At 45.6% G+C, this 14,192-nt stretch overlaps 1 protein-coding gene across 1 annotated transcript in view; it reads right to left on the bottom strand.

Moving 5' to 3' along the window:
* Positions 1-14,192, bottom strand: part of BLTP3A (bridge-like lipid transfer protein family member 3A) — a 76,890-nt gene that overhangs the window by 18,094 nt on the left and 44,604 nt on the right. The window contains exons 9-14 of the mRNA XM_062185986.1: positions 6,150-6,236; positions 5,457-5,627; positions 4,929-5,068; positions 3,836-3,977; positions 3,066-3,259; positions 1,446-2,884 (exon numbers count right to left, since the gene is read on the bottom strand). Of these exons, the coding sequence (XP_062041970.1) occupies positions 1,446-2,884; positions 3,066-3,259; positions 3,836-3,977; positions 4,929-5,068; positions 5,457-5,627; positions 6,150-6,236 (2,173 nt within the window). The remainder of the gene's footprint in view (positions 1-1,445; positions 2,885-3,065; positions 3,260-3,835; positions 3,978-4,928; positions 5,069-5,456; positions 5,628-6,149; positions 6,237-14,192) is intronic.

Genomic DNA, 14,192 nt, shown 5'->3' with positions numbered 1-14,192 from the left:
CCTTTCTTTTCTCTTTTTCCCTTCTCTTTTTCCATCCCCCTGCTTATCTCCATTTACAAAGGCAGCACATTTGATGCGGAGCTAGGCTTTCAGTGCTCACACCACCACTCCCATGTTGTAGGATCTTGAGCAAACTGCTTATGCTCCGAGTTTCGTCATGTGTAAAAGGCCTCAGCTTCTTCATGTGCAAAATGGGGAGTACTATTAGGAGCTATCTTAGGAGGCTGCAAGAATTCAGTGGGTAAATATTGAATTAGGACAGGGCCGGACACACAGAAAGCAGTTGATAAAAGGTTGGCTAGTATTAACATACTGCCTATCCCAGCTGATAAACCAGCACACCCACAGGAGTGCTTAGAAACTCATTTTTAACTCATTTCATTTAGACAAAAGCTCTGAAATCATTGCTCTTCACACCACAGCCTCTAAAGCACAAAGTATTCCTTCAAAGATTTCCGTAAGTCTTCATTATCTTTCCTAAAACCCCCAGGCACCCATGAGAAAATCCATACTTCTGTACTCTTCTAGCAGTACATTTCAGTGTTTTTCTGCTTACTCCCTACCTGTATCTCCAGGGTTTAACACAGAGCTTAGTTCTCAGTGAGGACTCAAAAAAAAAAAAAAAAAATTTGTTGAACAGAAGAATGAAATCCTGGCCGGCACCGTGGCTTAACAAGCTAATCCTCCACCTTGAGGCGCTGGCACACCAGGTTCTAGTCCCGGTTGGGGCGCCAGATTCTATCCCGGTTGCCCCTCTTCCAGGCCAGCTCTCTGCTATGGCCCGGGAAGGCAGTGGAGGATGGCCCAAGTCCCTGGGCCCTGCACCCGCATGGGAGACCAGGAGAAGCACCTGGCTGCTGGCTTTGGATCAGCGAGATGCACCGGCCGCAGCGGCCATTGGAGGGTGAACCAACGGCAAAAAGGAAGACCTTTCTCTCTGTCTGTCTCTCTCACTATCCACTCTGCCTGTCAAAAAGAAAAGAAAAAAAAAGAATGAAATCCTTCTGTTTCCCTGGCAGTCACTGATAAGGCATGCCAGAAATCCAAAGCCCCAGCTTTTCTATTTACAAGATACAAAGTCAGAACCCATGGGCTCAACCTCCCTAAGGCCTGTTTCCTCAGCCATAAGTTCAGAATAGAAACGTCTATAGCTAATTTACTAGACTGCTGTGCAGATCAATTTGAACAAAAAACTGTTAAAAAAAAAAAAAGCCTTCTGAAAAGAGTACTAGACAGATGCCAAGTATTACTGTTCACCAACAGCATATTCAGTAGTAGTGAGTCAGTGAAAGGGAGCATGATCTGATTCTAAGAAAAAATAAATGTTGATTGAATAGGCCATTCCATGCCTTCTCCTGGACTATAGGTGCTTGCCAATCTAAAATGCACATGTCAGGACTAGGAGGAAGCGAAGAGATGGCTGCGGGAGGCAGAGAAGCACTCACTTGGCTGGAGGCAGGGACAACATCTTGTGCACAGTGGAGGTCATCCGATCTCTTCCCAGACTGAAGGCATCCTTGGTCAGGGACACAGCTTCCTTGGTGAGGTCCATAGTGGCATGCAGAGCCTCCTTGGTGGCACCCTTGGTCATATGGATAGCACTTGACAACTCTCCCTCAATGTTCTTCAAGGGGATGAGTTCACCTTGTCCGTTCACAGTCGGATCCCTGGCAGCTGGGGGCTTCGGTGCGGCTGCTGAGCTAGAGGCCTGGGCTCTGCTCAGTGTCTTGGCCTGTAGGGACTCAACTGCCTCGTCACCCTTCCCTGTCATCTGCTGTGCAAGAGGGCCCGAGGCCTGCAGCTCTCCATCGCTCTGTGGCCTCTCCTGGGATGCATCCTGATTTCCAGTGCTACCATCCTCCAGGACCTTCTCTGGGCTTGCCGGGCCCTGGTCTGAGGAGGCATCAGACTTGAGCTCCCGATCCTCTGAAGGGGACAGCTCTGAATCTATGAGGCTGGTAGTATCCGAACCTGCAGAGTCAGCATCAACAGTCCCCGGGGCAGGCTGCATGAGAAGAGCCACCTCCGCGCTGGGGAAGAGGACGCCAACGCAAGCTGTCTGGTCCTGCAGGGGAGACCCGGTCATGGCCTCTGTATCCTTCGTCAGCTGCTCCTGCAGCCCCTGCAGCACCTCCTTCAGGCGGAGCAGAGCCAAGTACTGGTAGTGGTCAAGCCTCACGCGGACGTGGACAGGGGAGTGCACAAGCACGTGAATGTCTGCTGCGTCCTCGAGCTCTGCCAGGGGCCCTGTGCTCTCCACACCACCGCTGCCTTCTCTCAGAATCTCTGTGAGTCCTGACAGGCTTTTCAGATCATGCTCAGTCTTTGACCTCTGATGGGACACAGAGTCAGGGGCCAGGGCCTCAGCCTGGGCCGCACTGCCGAAGCTGGCGGATGGTTTCAGCCTCCCCTCCGAGGCCAAAAGGAGCTTCCGTGCCTGGGCTTGCTCCCAGCGGTGGGGGCGGCAGGCCCAAATGGATAAAGGAAAGGGGGCCACAAAATTCAAAGTATGGCCTTTAAAGTTCTCTGTTCCCTCAAAGTCCAGGGAGATCTGGGTGAAGTGGATGGACCAGAGATCCTGGGAAGCCTTAGGCCTCTGGGGAGGGAGTGTGCTAGGTTGAGGGAGCCGGGAGTCCATCTGGAAGGCATGGTATACAAACAGCATATGTAGAAGACTGAAGCCACCTGGAACCTTGGGAAAGTGATCATAACTGGAGTGAAAGAACTCAGTAGCAGCAAAGCCCCTGAAGAGACTCTGGAGATCTGGACAGCTACAGTGTGGAGCATGGCGGGTATTGGTAGCAACCATGCCTGAGGCTGAGAAGACAAGGGCCTGGGGACGATGCAACTCCGCCCGTTCTCTCTTCTGCAGCGGGAAGCTTACCTTCCAACAGAAATGAAACAATTCACAATGGCCATCTGAGTAACAGCACTACACTGTTAATACGTAAATGAAAGACAGTTTGGACTTTCATCAAATGAACAGAGCAGAACTGTGGATTACAGCCATGGGAAAATGCAACTGTGGCTCCCAACAGGAAACAAAAACCCCACACTCTCCCTACCTTCAACCAGAAGGCATCCAGTCGGATATCCAAGTGTTCATCTTTCTGGCTTGAATCTTCCAGTTTGTAGATAGCTTTGAACTGCTCCAAGCTGTGGTATAAATCCAGGCAGAAGAGGTTTCCCCAGAGCAAGCTGACAGGATCCACAGTAAATGTCAGGCCATTTAACTGAATATAGAGATTGGGACAGGGAACTGGAAAGCAGAACCAAAAAATCCTCAGGTATAAAGCAGTAGTTCAACTCTTACTTTCCACCTAACATTTATTTTATCATCAGGAGAGCAAAGTTACACACTTACATAGGGCAGAGTTTCTAACAAAGGGGCTCTAAATTAATTTGAACATCTACAATTCCTAATAAAAGAGAACATAAGAAGTGGCTCCAGGGGCCAGTGCTGTGATGTAGTGGGTAAAGCCGTGGCCTACAGTGCTAGCATCCCATATGGCCACTGATTCAAGTCCCAGCTGCTCCTCTTCCAATCCAGCTCCCTGCTAACGCACCTGGGAAAGCAGTAGAAGATGACCCAGTGCTTGAGCCCCTGTACCCATGTGGGAGATCTGAATGAAGCTCCTTGCTCCTGGCTTCAGTCTGTCCCAGCCCTGATCACGTAGCCATTTGAGGAGTAAATCCGAGGATGGAAGAGCTCTCTCTGCCTCTGTCTTTGACTTTCAAATAAATACATTTTTAAAAGACAAAGAAAAAGAGGTGGCTCCAGGTTGACAAAAGTGAAGGGCCTGGGGAGACAGAAGTAGTCAGCCCAGGTGCTTACCTGGAAGCTCCTGATTATCTGGGAAGTAATACTCTGTGAACTCAATGTGAATGGCAGAGACCTGAGTGGGCAGGTTGTGGAGTTTCCGACTGCAGGAAAGGAGTGTAGAAGGCTTCTTACTTGGCTGTCCAGCTGTAGAAACCTAAGCAATTGCAACTTATGTTAGCATCCAGAGCAGCAGCCAGAGAGAACTCAGTCTCCTCTGAGGAATACCAAGCTCTACCATCCTTTCCGAGTCTGTACAGGGAGCAAGGTGTTTTTCCACACATTTGGAGGTACTTCAAAAGGTTCTTAGACAATGGAATTAATAAGTAAGTTTATTCTGGTGTAAAAAATTTCAAAATCCATGCATATGAAAGGTCCTCATAAAGCTCATGACAACAACAGATTATGAAAACCGGGGCCGGCACTGTGAAGTAGCAGGTAAAGCCGCTGCCTGCAGTGCTGGCATCCCATATGGGCGCAGTTCAAGTCCCAGCTGCTCCATTTCCAATCTAGCTCTCTGCTATGGCCTGGGAAAGCAGTAGATGGCCCAAGTCCTTGGGCCCCTGCACCCACGTGGGAGACCCAAAAGAAGCTCCTGGCTCCTGGCTTCGGATTGGCACAGCTCCAGCTGTTGCGGCCAATTGTGGTGTGAACCAGCAGATGGAAGACTTCTCTCTCTCTTTCTGCCTCTCCTTCTCTTTCTGTGTAACTCTGACTCTCAAATAAATAAATAAATAAATCTTTTTAAAAAAATACCCTCTGCATAGATTTCAAAAATGGCTTGCACCAAAATAAACGTATCTTTAATTCAAGTGTTCCATGAACTTATTGAACTGTTCTCTCGTTCCAGGCATTCTCATCACTGCCTCACACCATTGGCAAGTTAGTGTTTTCAGCAGGAAGGAGCAGTAGGGTATTCAGAGGATTCTATGGGGAAGTCCAAGCCCTCATCTCAGCAACCATGCTCAGAAAGAAACAGATGGAACAATCAATCTACCACCAAGTGAGCTTGGCAGTCCCTGAATCCCACCACTTTGCTCATACTGTTCCAGGTGCCTTCCAAGTGAACATTACACTCATTTCCAACCAGGTTTCCCTGTGTCCTCACCTGGTGGATGTCCAGGTCATCCACCCGTACCACTATGCAGCTAGAGCGCAGGCGATTCCAGGCTGGGGGTCGAAAGGGAGCCTGCCGGCCCTGAGATGGGCTTCTCTCAAGCGGGTTCTTCCGAGGACTGGACAAAGAATCTAAATAAAGACAAAAAAAGTGAGAATGAGAATCAGATACATTCAACTCTCACTATTCATAGTACGTGGAAAGTAGAAATCCTAAGATCATGAATGCCAAACGTCAAATGAGACAGCCTAACACAGTCTTGCTCCTGGAGGGAGCTCAAAAAATTATATTTTCCTTAAGAACAAGACAACAGCCGAGTGAATAGAGATGATGACAATGTCTCTTCAACATTGCAGCTACCCCTGGGGACACACAGGACTCTGCAAAGAAAAAACTCACTGATGCCTCTCATGGGACACCAATGAGGTAATTAACTAGTCCACTGCCTATTTTCAACAGCTATTCAAGATGAATGGCAAGAGGCCAACACCTGCAGTCCTCCAGCTTCTCTTAACCTGCCTGCTTTCCTGCGGAAGGGAGAGTCCACCCCCAGGTGCCAGGGTGGCTTCAGACCGGTCTCTTCATGCCACTTCTCCATTTTACTCTGAAATTCCATCACCAGCTTCTGGGCCCACTGGCCTCGTGTCTCCATGGCCTCACAGTGCCGGACCCAGTGTCTGCAGCTATCACCTAGATAACAAAGAAGCAAAATGATTTTAACCTACATTGATGAACCAACATTCCAATTTTGACTTTCTGTCAGTCATATTCATGTTCAGAAACTGATCCCTCACCCCCAGTCCAGAATCCTCTGGGTTAAGAAAAAGTTATGCGATGAGAGTCCCCAAGTTCAGGATTCCGTATGTAGTTTCCCCGACAGCTCCCTGAAAGCCAGCTGCTGGCTGTTGCCCTCTTTGACTCTGGACTGCTGGAGAGGTGATAAAGCCAGTGAAAGCAAGGGGCCAAGATAAAACCAAGAACATCACCTCAGGCACTGCCTTTCCTCCCCCACTGGGTCTCATCACCAATAAGGAATCATCAATAGCAGACATCGCAAATTCCTACACGTCCTCCTGAAGAGGGGGTTCCCAATGCCTCTCTGGGCATGTGCAGCAGTCCCCGGCACCCTCTGCTTGGCAGGGGGGATCCAGGGAATCTGTCCTCAGTATTTTGGGCCACACTAAAACTGATCCTATTAGGAATTCTCCTAACCTGCCCGGTGGAAGGGGTAATAGTCAAATGCCATCTTGCGGAAGGTAAGCTGCATGGCACCACCCATGAGTCTGTTTGCAGAGACACCTAGAAAAGAAAAATACAGGTGAATAGCAGTGGAAGGAACAAAGAAGCCTAAATATCACTTAAAGCACTGAAAAGTCCTCTGAGGACCAGGTCCAAAGCCCAGGTAATCATGTAGTACAGGTGAAAGACCCTGATGTCAGTTGATTTCTAAGACTGAGGCCCTCCTCCTCATTTGAGCAGCAACAGGTAAAGAGTATGCTTTAGAAGATTTTTAAAAAGTATGTTCCAGGGCCAGTGCTGTGGCATAGTAGGTAAAGCCACCACCTGCAGTGCCGGCATCCCATATGGGTGTTGGTTCGAGTCCCGGCTGCTCCACTTCTGATCCAGCTCTCTGCTGTGGCCTGGGAAAGCAGTAGAAGATGGTCCAAGTCTTTGGGACCCTGCACCTGCGTGGGAGACCAGGAAAAAGCTCCTGGCTCCTGGCTCCTGGCTTTGGATCAGCACAGCTCTGGCCGTTGCAGCCATCTGGGGAGTGAGCCAGTGGATGGAAGACACCTCTCTCTCTCTCTCTCTCTCTCTCTCAGCACAGCTCTGGCCGTTGCAGCCATCTGGGGAGTGAGCCAGTGGATGGAAGACACCTCTCTCTCTCTCTCTCTCTCTCTCTCTCTCTCTCTCTCTCTGCCTCTCCTCCCTCTGTGTATCTCTTTCAATTAAATGAATAAATCTTTAAAAAAAAATAGTATGTTCCATGTTCTCTGTAACGAACTGCCAACTTTTGCAGTTTCTGGAAAGACAAAAGAAACTGTTCAACTCAGGATTCAGGAATTCCAATCCCAGGTTTCCCCACACTCCACACTCTTGACCGACTAGTTCCCCCAATGCTAACAGAATTACTATTCATGATCCTCAACACAACAACGGGAGAACCATAAGCCAATTCCTCAAAACACAGGACCCACAACACTTTGTATTCTGGTCTCAGAACTGAAGCTATAACATGAGACAGTCATCACTGTACAAAGTAGCCATGAACGCTAAAGACTGTTGAAGCAGGGACACTATCAGTTAAACACACTGAATATTGCAGGACAATCAGAATTTGAGCAGTAAGTCAAATACTGTGTTGTGTTTTTCTTGGAGTTATATTTGCTACTAAATGAATGAACTTTCCATGTTTCTCTTCTCTCTCCAATTAGACTGAAGAATTGTAACAATAGGAAGTATTTTTCAACATACATGTGCTATCTGACATACCCTCTTCTGCACTTCCACCTTGTCCCCTATTAGTGTATCTAGCACAGAGCCTTGTAAGTAGTAGATACTTATTAAACATGAGAGAAGGGAGGTAACCATGGACATCTCTCTAGGTGTAAGTTTTATACCTTCAACCAGTAGGGACTTTTTTGTTCTATCCATTCTAGATTTTACCATCCTGAGTTCTACACTCCTGTTAAGAGAGACATCAGCACCAATGTTTCTGTTTCTCAATCTTTTTTCATAATAACTACCCCTAATGAGCCTTCTCTGACATTGTTTTTCCTAACAGCCCACTTCCCATGAAATCTTAATTTTAAATTTTAATTTTTATTTAAAAATTTTAAATTTTAATACCACAGGTACATGTGTGTGCTTTATACATAAAAGGAAATACACAGAAACCTACTCTTTTTATTTAATGCATGGCTAGGAAACACTAAATAAAATTTTAAAGTTAAAAATTAAATTAGGTGGAGCCAGCACTGTGGCTTAGCGGGAAAAGCCGCCACCTGCAGTACCAGCATCCCAAATAGGTGATGGTTCGAGTCCCGGCTGCTCCACTTCCAATCCAGCTCTCTGCTATGGCCTGGGAAAGCAGTAGAAGATGGCACAAGTCCTTGGGCCTCTGCAGCCATGTGGGAGACTGAAAGAAGCTCTAGACTCCTGGGTTCTGATCAGCCCAGCCCTGGCCACTGTGGCTATTTAGGGGGTGAACCAGGGGTTGAAAGACCTCTCTCTCTCTCTCTGCCGTTCAAATAAAGAAATAAATCTTTAAAAAATTAAACTGGGGGCAGGCATCTGGCCTAGCAGTTAAAACACTGGTTGGGATACCCTCATCTCATAGTAGAGTATAATTAAATAATAAAGCATAAAATATTTTAATTTCATTCTCAAAGTTCAAATCACAAAAGTACTGAGAATCAAACAAAAATAACACTAGCAGGGCAGCCAGTGGCAGCTGACAGGCAATGGCAGGCCATCTCTTTCCATGTGACTTTGAGGTCGAGCAATGAACTGAGAGAAAGTCCTCTGCTCACAACCATCCAATAGTTTGTAGCACTGATATTCTACACATTTTGGGTATTTTCCATGAACTTTTTTATGATGCTCAAGAAAGCCCATGAGAGAAATTAAATACTAAGGATTAAAGTTTTGTTGTATAGGCCACAACTATTGTTATATCTGAGATTCTTTTGCCTCCCAAAACCAATTCTCAATGTTTAGAATAGGCAGATATCAAGACAAAATGTAGATTAACAGTTGACAAGGGCTGTGAAACAGGGAATACAAGGTTTCTTTTTTTTTTTTTTTTTTTTTGGATTTTGGTAATGACTGCACAACTCTATGAATAACCTAAAAATAATGAGTTGTATATTCTAAATAAATGAATTGTGATATGTGAATTATCTTAATAAGGCTAATAAAAAAAAGAGTCATTTTCACGTTTGGAGGTAGTATCATCTCAGTTGAAACTGCATGACCTAGGCTATGGTAGGAAGAGGGTTCCACACTAAAGTTATTTGGAGCTAAAAGAACAAAAGACCACATGAATGGAGCATATTAAAATAGGGTTTAGGGACTAGAGTTGTGACATAATGGATAAAGCTGCAGCCTGTGACACTGGCATTCCATATGGGCACCAGTTCCAGTCCTGGTTGCTCCACTTTTTTTTTTTTTTAAGATTTATTTTATTTATGTGAAAGACAAAGTTACAGAGAAAAGTAGAGACAAAGAGAGTGGGTCTTCCATCTGCTGGTTCATTCCCCAGGTGGCTCCACTTCTGATTCAGCTCCCTAGCTAGTGGCCTGTGAAAATCAACAGAAGACAGCCCAAGTGTTTGGGCCCCAGCACAGAAGTGGAAGACCCACATGAAGCTCCTGGCTCCTGACTTTGGCCTGGCTCAGTCCTGGCCATTGCAGCCATCTGATGAATGAACCAGCAGATGGAAGACCTCTATCTCTGACTCTCCCTCTCTCTCTGTAGCTCTGACTTTCAAATAGACAAATCTTTACAATAAAATACAGGCAAGTGTTGTGGCGCAGTGGGTGAAACCACCACTTGAGATGCCAGTATCCCATATAGGTGCTGGTTCAATTCCTAGCTACTCTACTTCTAATCCAGTTCCCTGCTAATTTGCATCTGGGAAAGCTGCAGAAGATGACCCAAGTACTTGGGCCCCTGCTACCCACTTGAGAGACCAGATGAACTTTCTGGCTCTTGGCTTCAGCCTGAACCAGCCCTGGCCATTGCATGGCCATTATGGAAGTGAACCAGTGGACTGAAGAACCCTGAGTGTCTCTCTCCCTTTCTCTCTGTTAACTCTGCCTTTCAAATAAATAAATAACTCTTTAAAATACAGAACTGAAACCAAATGTAATTAACAACTGCCAATATATCTAATTGTAAACATATAATCACACATGAGCCATAAATGGTAAACCGTTTAAGTAAATGAGTGATTAAACTTCTCCAATTAGCTGGTGGGGATAGGACAGGTTGTGCTTAAGAGAGATAAGGAAAGTCTGGGGCTCACAGACTTTATCCTGAAGAAAACAGAAAGAGGCAGGTAATACTCTTTTCCCCATCAGCTACCCACCTCCACTCTAAAGCCTGAAGTGTGAGCAGCTCCCTTTGGATTTGTGTGTGTGTGATTTTATTTTTTCTCCTGTTTTTTTTTTTTACACGTTATTTTAATTTTTAACTAGTTTTTAACAGATTCAATGTGATGTGTAGATGCAATTCTAAGAACATAATGATGGGGGCCGGTGCTGTGGTGTAGCTGTAAAGCTGCTGCCTGCCATGCCAGCATCCTATATGGGAGCTGGTTCAATCCTGGTTTCTCCACTTCTGATCCAGCTACCTGCTAATGCGCCTGGGAAAGCAGCGGAAGATGGATCAAGTGCTTAGGCCCCTGCACCCACACATGGGAGACCTGGAAGAAGCTCCTGACTCCTGGCTTCAGCCTGGCCCAGCCCCAGCTATTGTGGCCATTTGGGGAAGTAAACCAGCAGATGGAAGCTGCCTTTCCCTCCCTCCCTCCCTCTCTCTCTTTCCGTCTGTCTCTCCCTCTGTCTCTTTGTAACTTTGTCTTTCAAATAAATAAATAAATATTTTTAAAAAGAAAAGAACATAATGATATTCCCTTCCTCCCTCTGCCTTTCCCTCCCACTCTCATTCTTTTTCTTTCTTTTTAGTTCGTTTAGTTTTTGAGATAACATATTTTGAATTTACATTACAGTAAAAAGGCTCCTAGTACTTCACCAAATAAGAAGTTTAATAAGTAAAAATGTTTACAAGGTTTAGTAGGAATATAGACAATGGCTATAAATGATAACTGAATGGAAAAATGGCTCCCATTTGATTTTTTAAAAAATATTTATTTTTTTATTTGAAAATCAGAGTTACACAAAGATAGAAGGAGAGGCAGAGAGAGAAAGAGAAAGAGAAAGAAAAAGAGAAAGAGAAAGAGAGAGAGAGAGAGAGAGAGAGAGAGAGAGAAATCCTCCATCCAAAAGTTCACTCCCCAACTGGCCACAACGGCTGGAGTTGTGCCGATCTGAAGTCAGGAGCCAGGAGCCTCTTCCAGGTCTCCCACGTGGGTGCAGGGGCCCAAGGACTTGGGCCATCTTCTACTGCTTTCCCAGGCCATAGTAGAGAGCTGGATTGGAAGTGGAGCAGCCAGGATTTGAACGGCACCCATATGGGATGCCGGCACTGCAGGCAGCAGCTTTACCTGCTATGCCACAGCACTGGCCCCAGCTTGAAGAGTTCTAAGACAGTGTAAATAGTATGTGCAGAGGAAATACGTTGTATTTTGCAAGTATTTTTATTTCAAAATTAATGAATAAATTAATCCTTGTAAAAGAGAAAAAATATGTCTTTTTTTAAAAAAGAAATGTGGCTAGTACAAAGAACTAATTTCAATTATATTTAAAATAAAATTATAGGCCGGCGCCACGGCTCACTTGGCTAATCCTCCACCTGCGGCACTGGCACCCCAGGTTCTAGTCCCGGTTGGCGCACCAGATTCTGTCCCGGTTGCTCCTCTTCCGGTCCAGCTCTCTCTGTGGCCTGGGAAGGCAGGAGGATGGCCCAAGTGCTTGGGCCCTGCACCCGTATGGGAGACCAGGAGGAAGCACCTGGCTTCCGGCTTCGGATCGGCGCAGTGTGCTGGCCGTGGCAGCCATTTGGGGGATGAACCAACGGAAGGAAGACCTTTCTCTCTCTCTCTCTCTCTCACTAACTCCGCCTGTCAAAAAATAAAAAATAAAATATAGTTTTAATTCTCATTTTGATTTAAATAGCCAAATGTGGCTAGTGGTTACCAGATTGGACAGTTTTAGTATAACAGAAATATAATGTGAACCACATAAGTAATTAAAATTTTCTTGTATTATGTGAAAAAATTTTAAAAAGCAAAATTGATTTTAACATTATCTATTATTCAAATTAATATACTCAGGGCTAGTTCTGTGGCATGGTGGGTTCTGTGCCTACCTACAATGCAGGCATCCCATATGAGTGCCAGTTTCAAGTGCTGGCTGCTCCACTTCCAATTCAGCTTCCCATTAATGTGCCTGAGAAAGCAGCAGAACACAGCCCAATGCTTGGGCCCCTGCCACTCATGTGGGAGACCTGGATGGAGTTTCAGGCTCCTGGATTATACCTGGCCAAGCCAAGGCCATTGGGACCATTTGGAGAATGAACCAGCAGATGGAGGATATCTCTCTCACTCTCTCTCTTTTTCTCCTCCCTTCTCTCTACTTCTGCCTTTCAAATAAACAAATAAATCTTAAAAAGTAAGTCAATATACCTAAAATATTATTTTAATATGTAATCAATATAAAAATAATTATTGAGGTATTTAACACCTTTTTTCATACCATATCTTTGAAATTCAACATTTATATCACACTTGCTCAGTATTTCAAATTGCATCAGTCACATTCCAGGGGCCCAATAGTCACCTGTGGCTAGTGGCTACTTCCCTGGACAGAATAACTCCAGACACTCTTAAAGCCCCTTCTTTACCTCCTAGATTTCCCTTCTCTTCATCCCAACATCCAAGGGGGAAGAGTCAAAGTTATAAGAACCCTCCCTGTTGAATGCTCCTACACAAAGGAATATACCATATGTGGGCATAATAGGCTGGGAATTATCCCCACAGCTACAAATATCTCATCCACCCAGGAGATTAATTTAGTTTCATAAAATAAATGAAAAGGAGCCAGTGTTGAGGCATAACAGGTAAACCCACCACCTGTAACACCAGCATCCCATACAGGCAATGGTTCACATCGTAGCTCTCCACTTCAAATCCAGCTCACTGCTAATGGCTTGACAAAAGCAGCAGAGGATAGCCCAAGTATTTGGACCCCTGCCACCCAAGACAGAGACCCTAATGAAGCTCTTGGCTTCTGGCTTCAGCCTGGCCCAGGGCTGGCCGTTGTGGCCATTTGGGGAGTGAACCACTCTCTTTCTCTCTGTCTCTTTGTAACTCTGACTCTTAAAATAAATAAATCTTTAAAAGAAAAAAATATAGAAAATGGGGCCAGCTTTGTGGCGTGATGGGCTAAGTCATTAATGCTGGCATCCCATATTGAAGTGCCAGTTTGAGCCCTGGATGTTCCACTTCTGACGCAGCTTCCTGCTAATGCACCTGGGAAGGTAGTAGATGATGGTCCAAGTACCAAGGCCCCTGACACCCATGTGGAAGCCCTGGAAGAGTCCCTGGCTTCTGGCTTCAACCTGGCCCAGATCTGGCTGTAGCAGTCATTTGGGGACTGAACCAGCTTATGAGAGATCTCTGTTTCTCTGTCTCTCATGTCACTCAGCCTTTCAATAAATATTTTAAAATAAACAAAAATAAGTGAAAAGATCACAGTCATTAAAATCTTTGTATGGATTTTAGGACACTGGCACCTACACACAAATGTGCTATACACTCTTCAGCTAGCAACAGGCTGAAATTCTTAATAATGTACTCTTAATTAAGGCTTCTGAAAGAACTAAAAAACAACTATCAAACAAACAAAAAGACTTTAGAAGAAATAACCAAAGATAAAAACAGCTTCAGTAGTGAACTTCCAAAATGATCGTTGGCACATGATTTTCTTTGGTAGCAAGAGCAAAAGCAAAGATGCGATCATTGCTTCCTTCTTCCCTCTCAGAATGGGCATAGAGGGGCTGAAATCACCTGAAGAGCAAGGAATAGCCAAGCACAGACGCAACACTGTTTGTCCCCAGGAAGAAAAGAATAGGTGGGGCTGCCGTGGAAACAGAGCCTAGCTCTCCCTGAGAGGCAAACTCAGCCTTCAGAGAAAATAACATAGTAAGGGGGCCGGCGCTGTGGCATAGCAGGTAAGGCCACCACCTGCAGTGCCAGCACCCCATATGGGTGCTGGCTTGAGTCCCGGCTGCTCCACTTCCAATCCAGCTCTCTGCTATGCCCTGGGAAAGCAGCAGAAGATGGCCCAAGTCCTTGGGCCCCTGCACCCGTGTGGAAGACCCAGAAGAAGCTCCTGGCTCCTGGCTTTAGATTGGCTCACTGCCAGCCATTGTGGCCAACTGGGGAGTGAACCAGAGGATGGACGACCTCTTTCTCTCTCAGGATGGACGACCTCTTTCTCCCTCTCTCTCTCTCTCTCTCTGCCTCTCCTTCTCTCTGTGTAACTCTGGCTTTAATAAATAAATCTTTAAAAACAAATAACATAGTAAGAAAATCATCTACCCCAAGTGCACATCACAAGCCAACAGCTG

This window comes from Lepus europaeus, chromosome 3, assembly GCF_033115175.1.
Source record: "Lepus europaeus isolate LE1 chromosome 3, mLepTim1.pri, whole genome shotgun sequence".
Lineage (NCBI taxonomy): Eukaryota > Metazoa > Chordata > Mammalia > Lagomorpha > Leporidae > Lepus > Lepus europaeus.
This window is presented reverse-complemented; position numbering and strand designations above follow the sequence as displayed.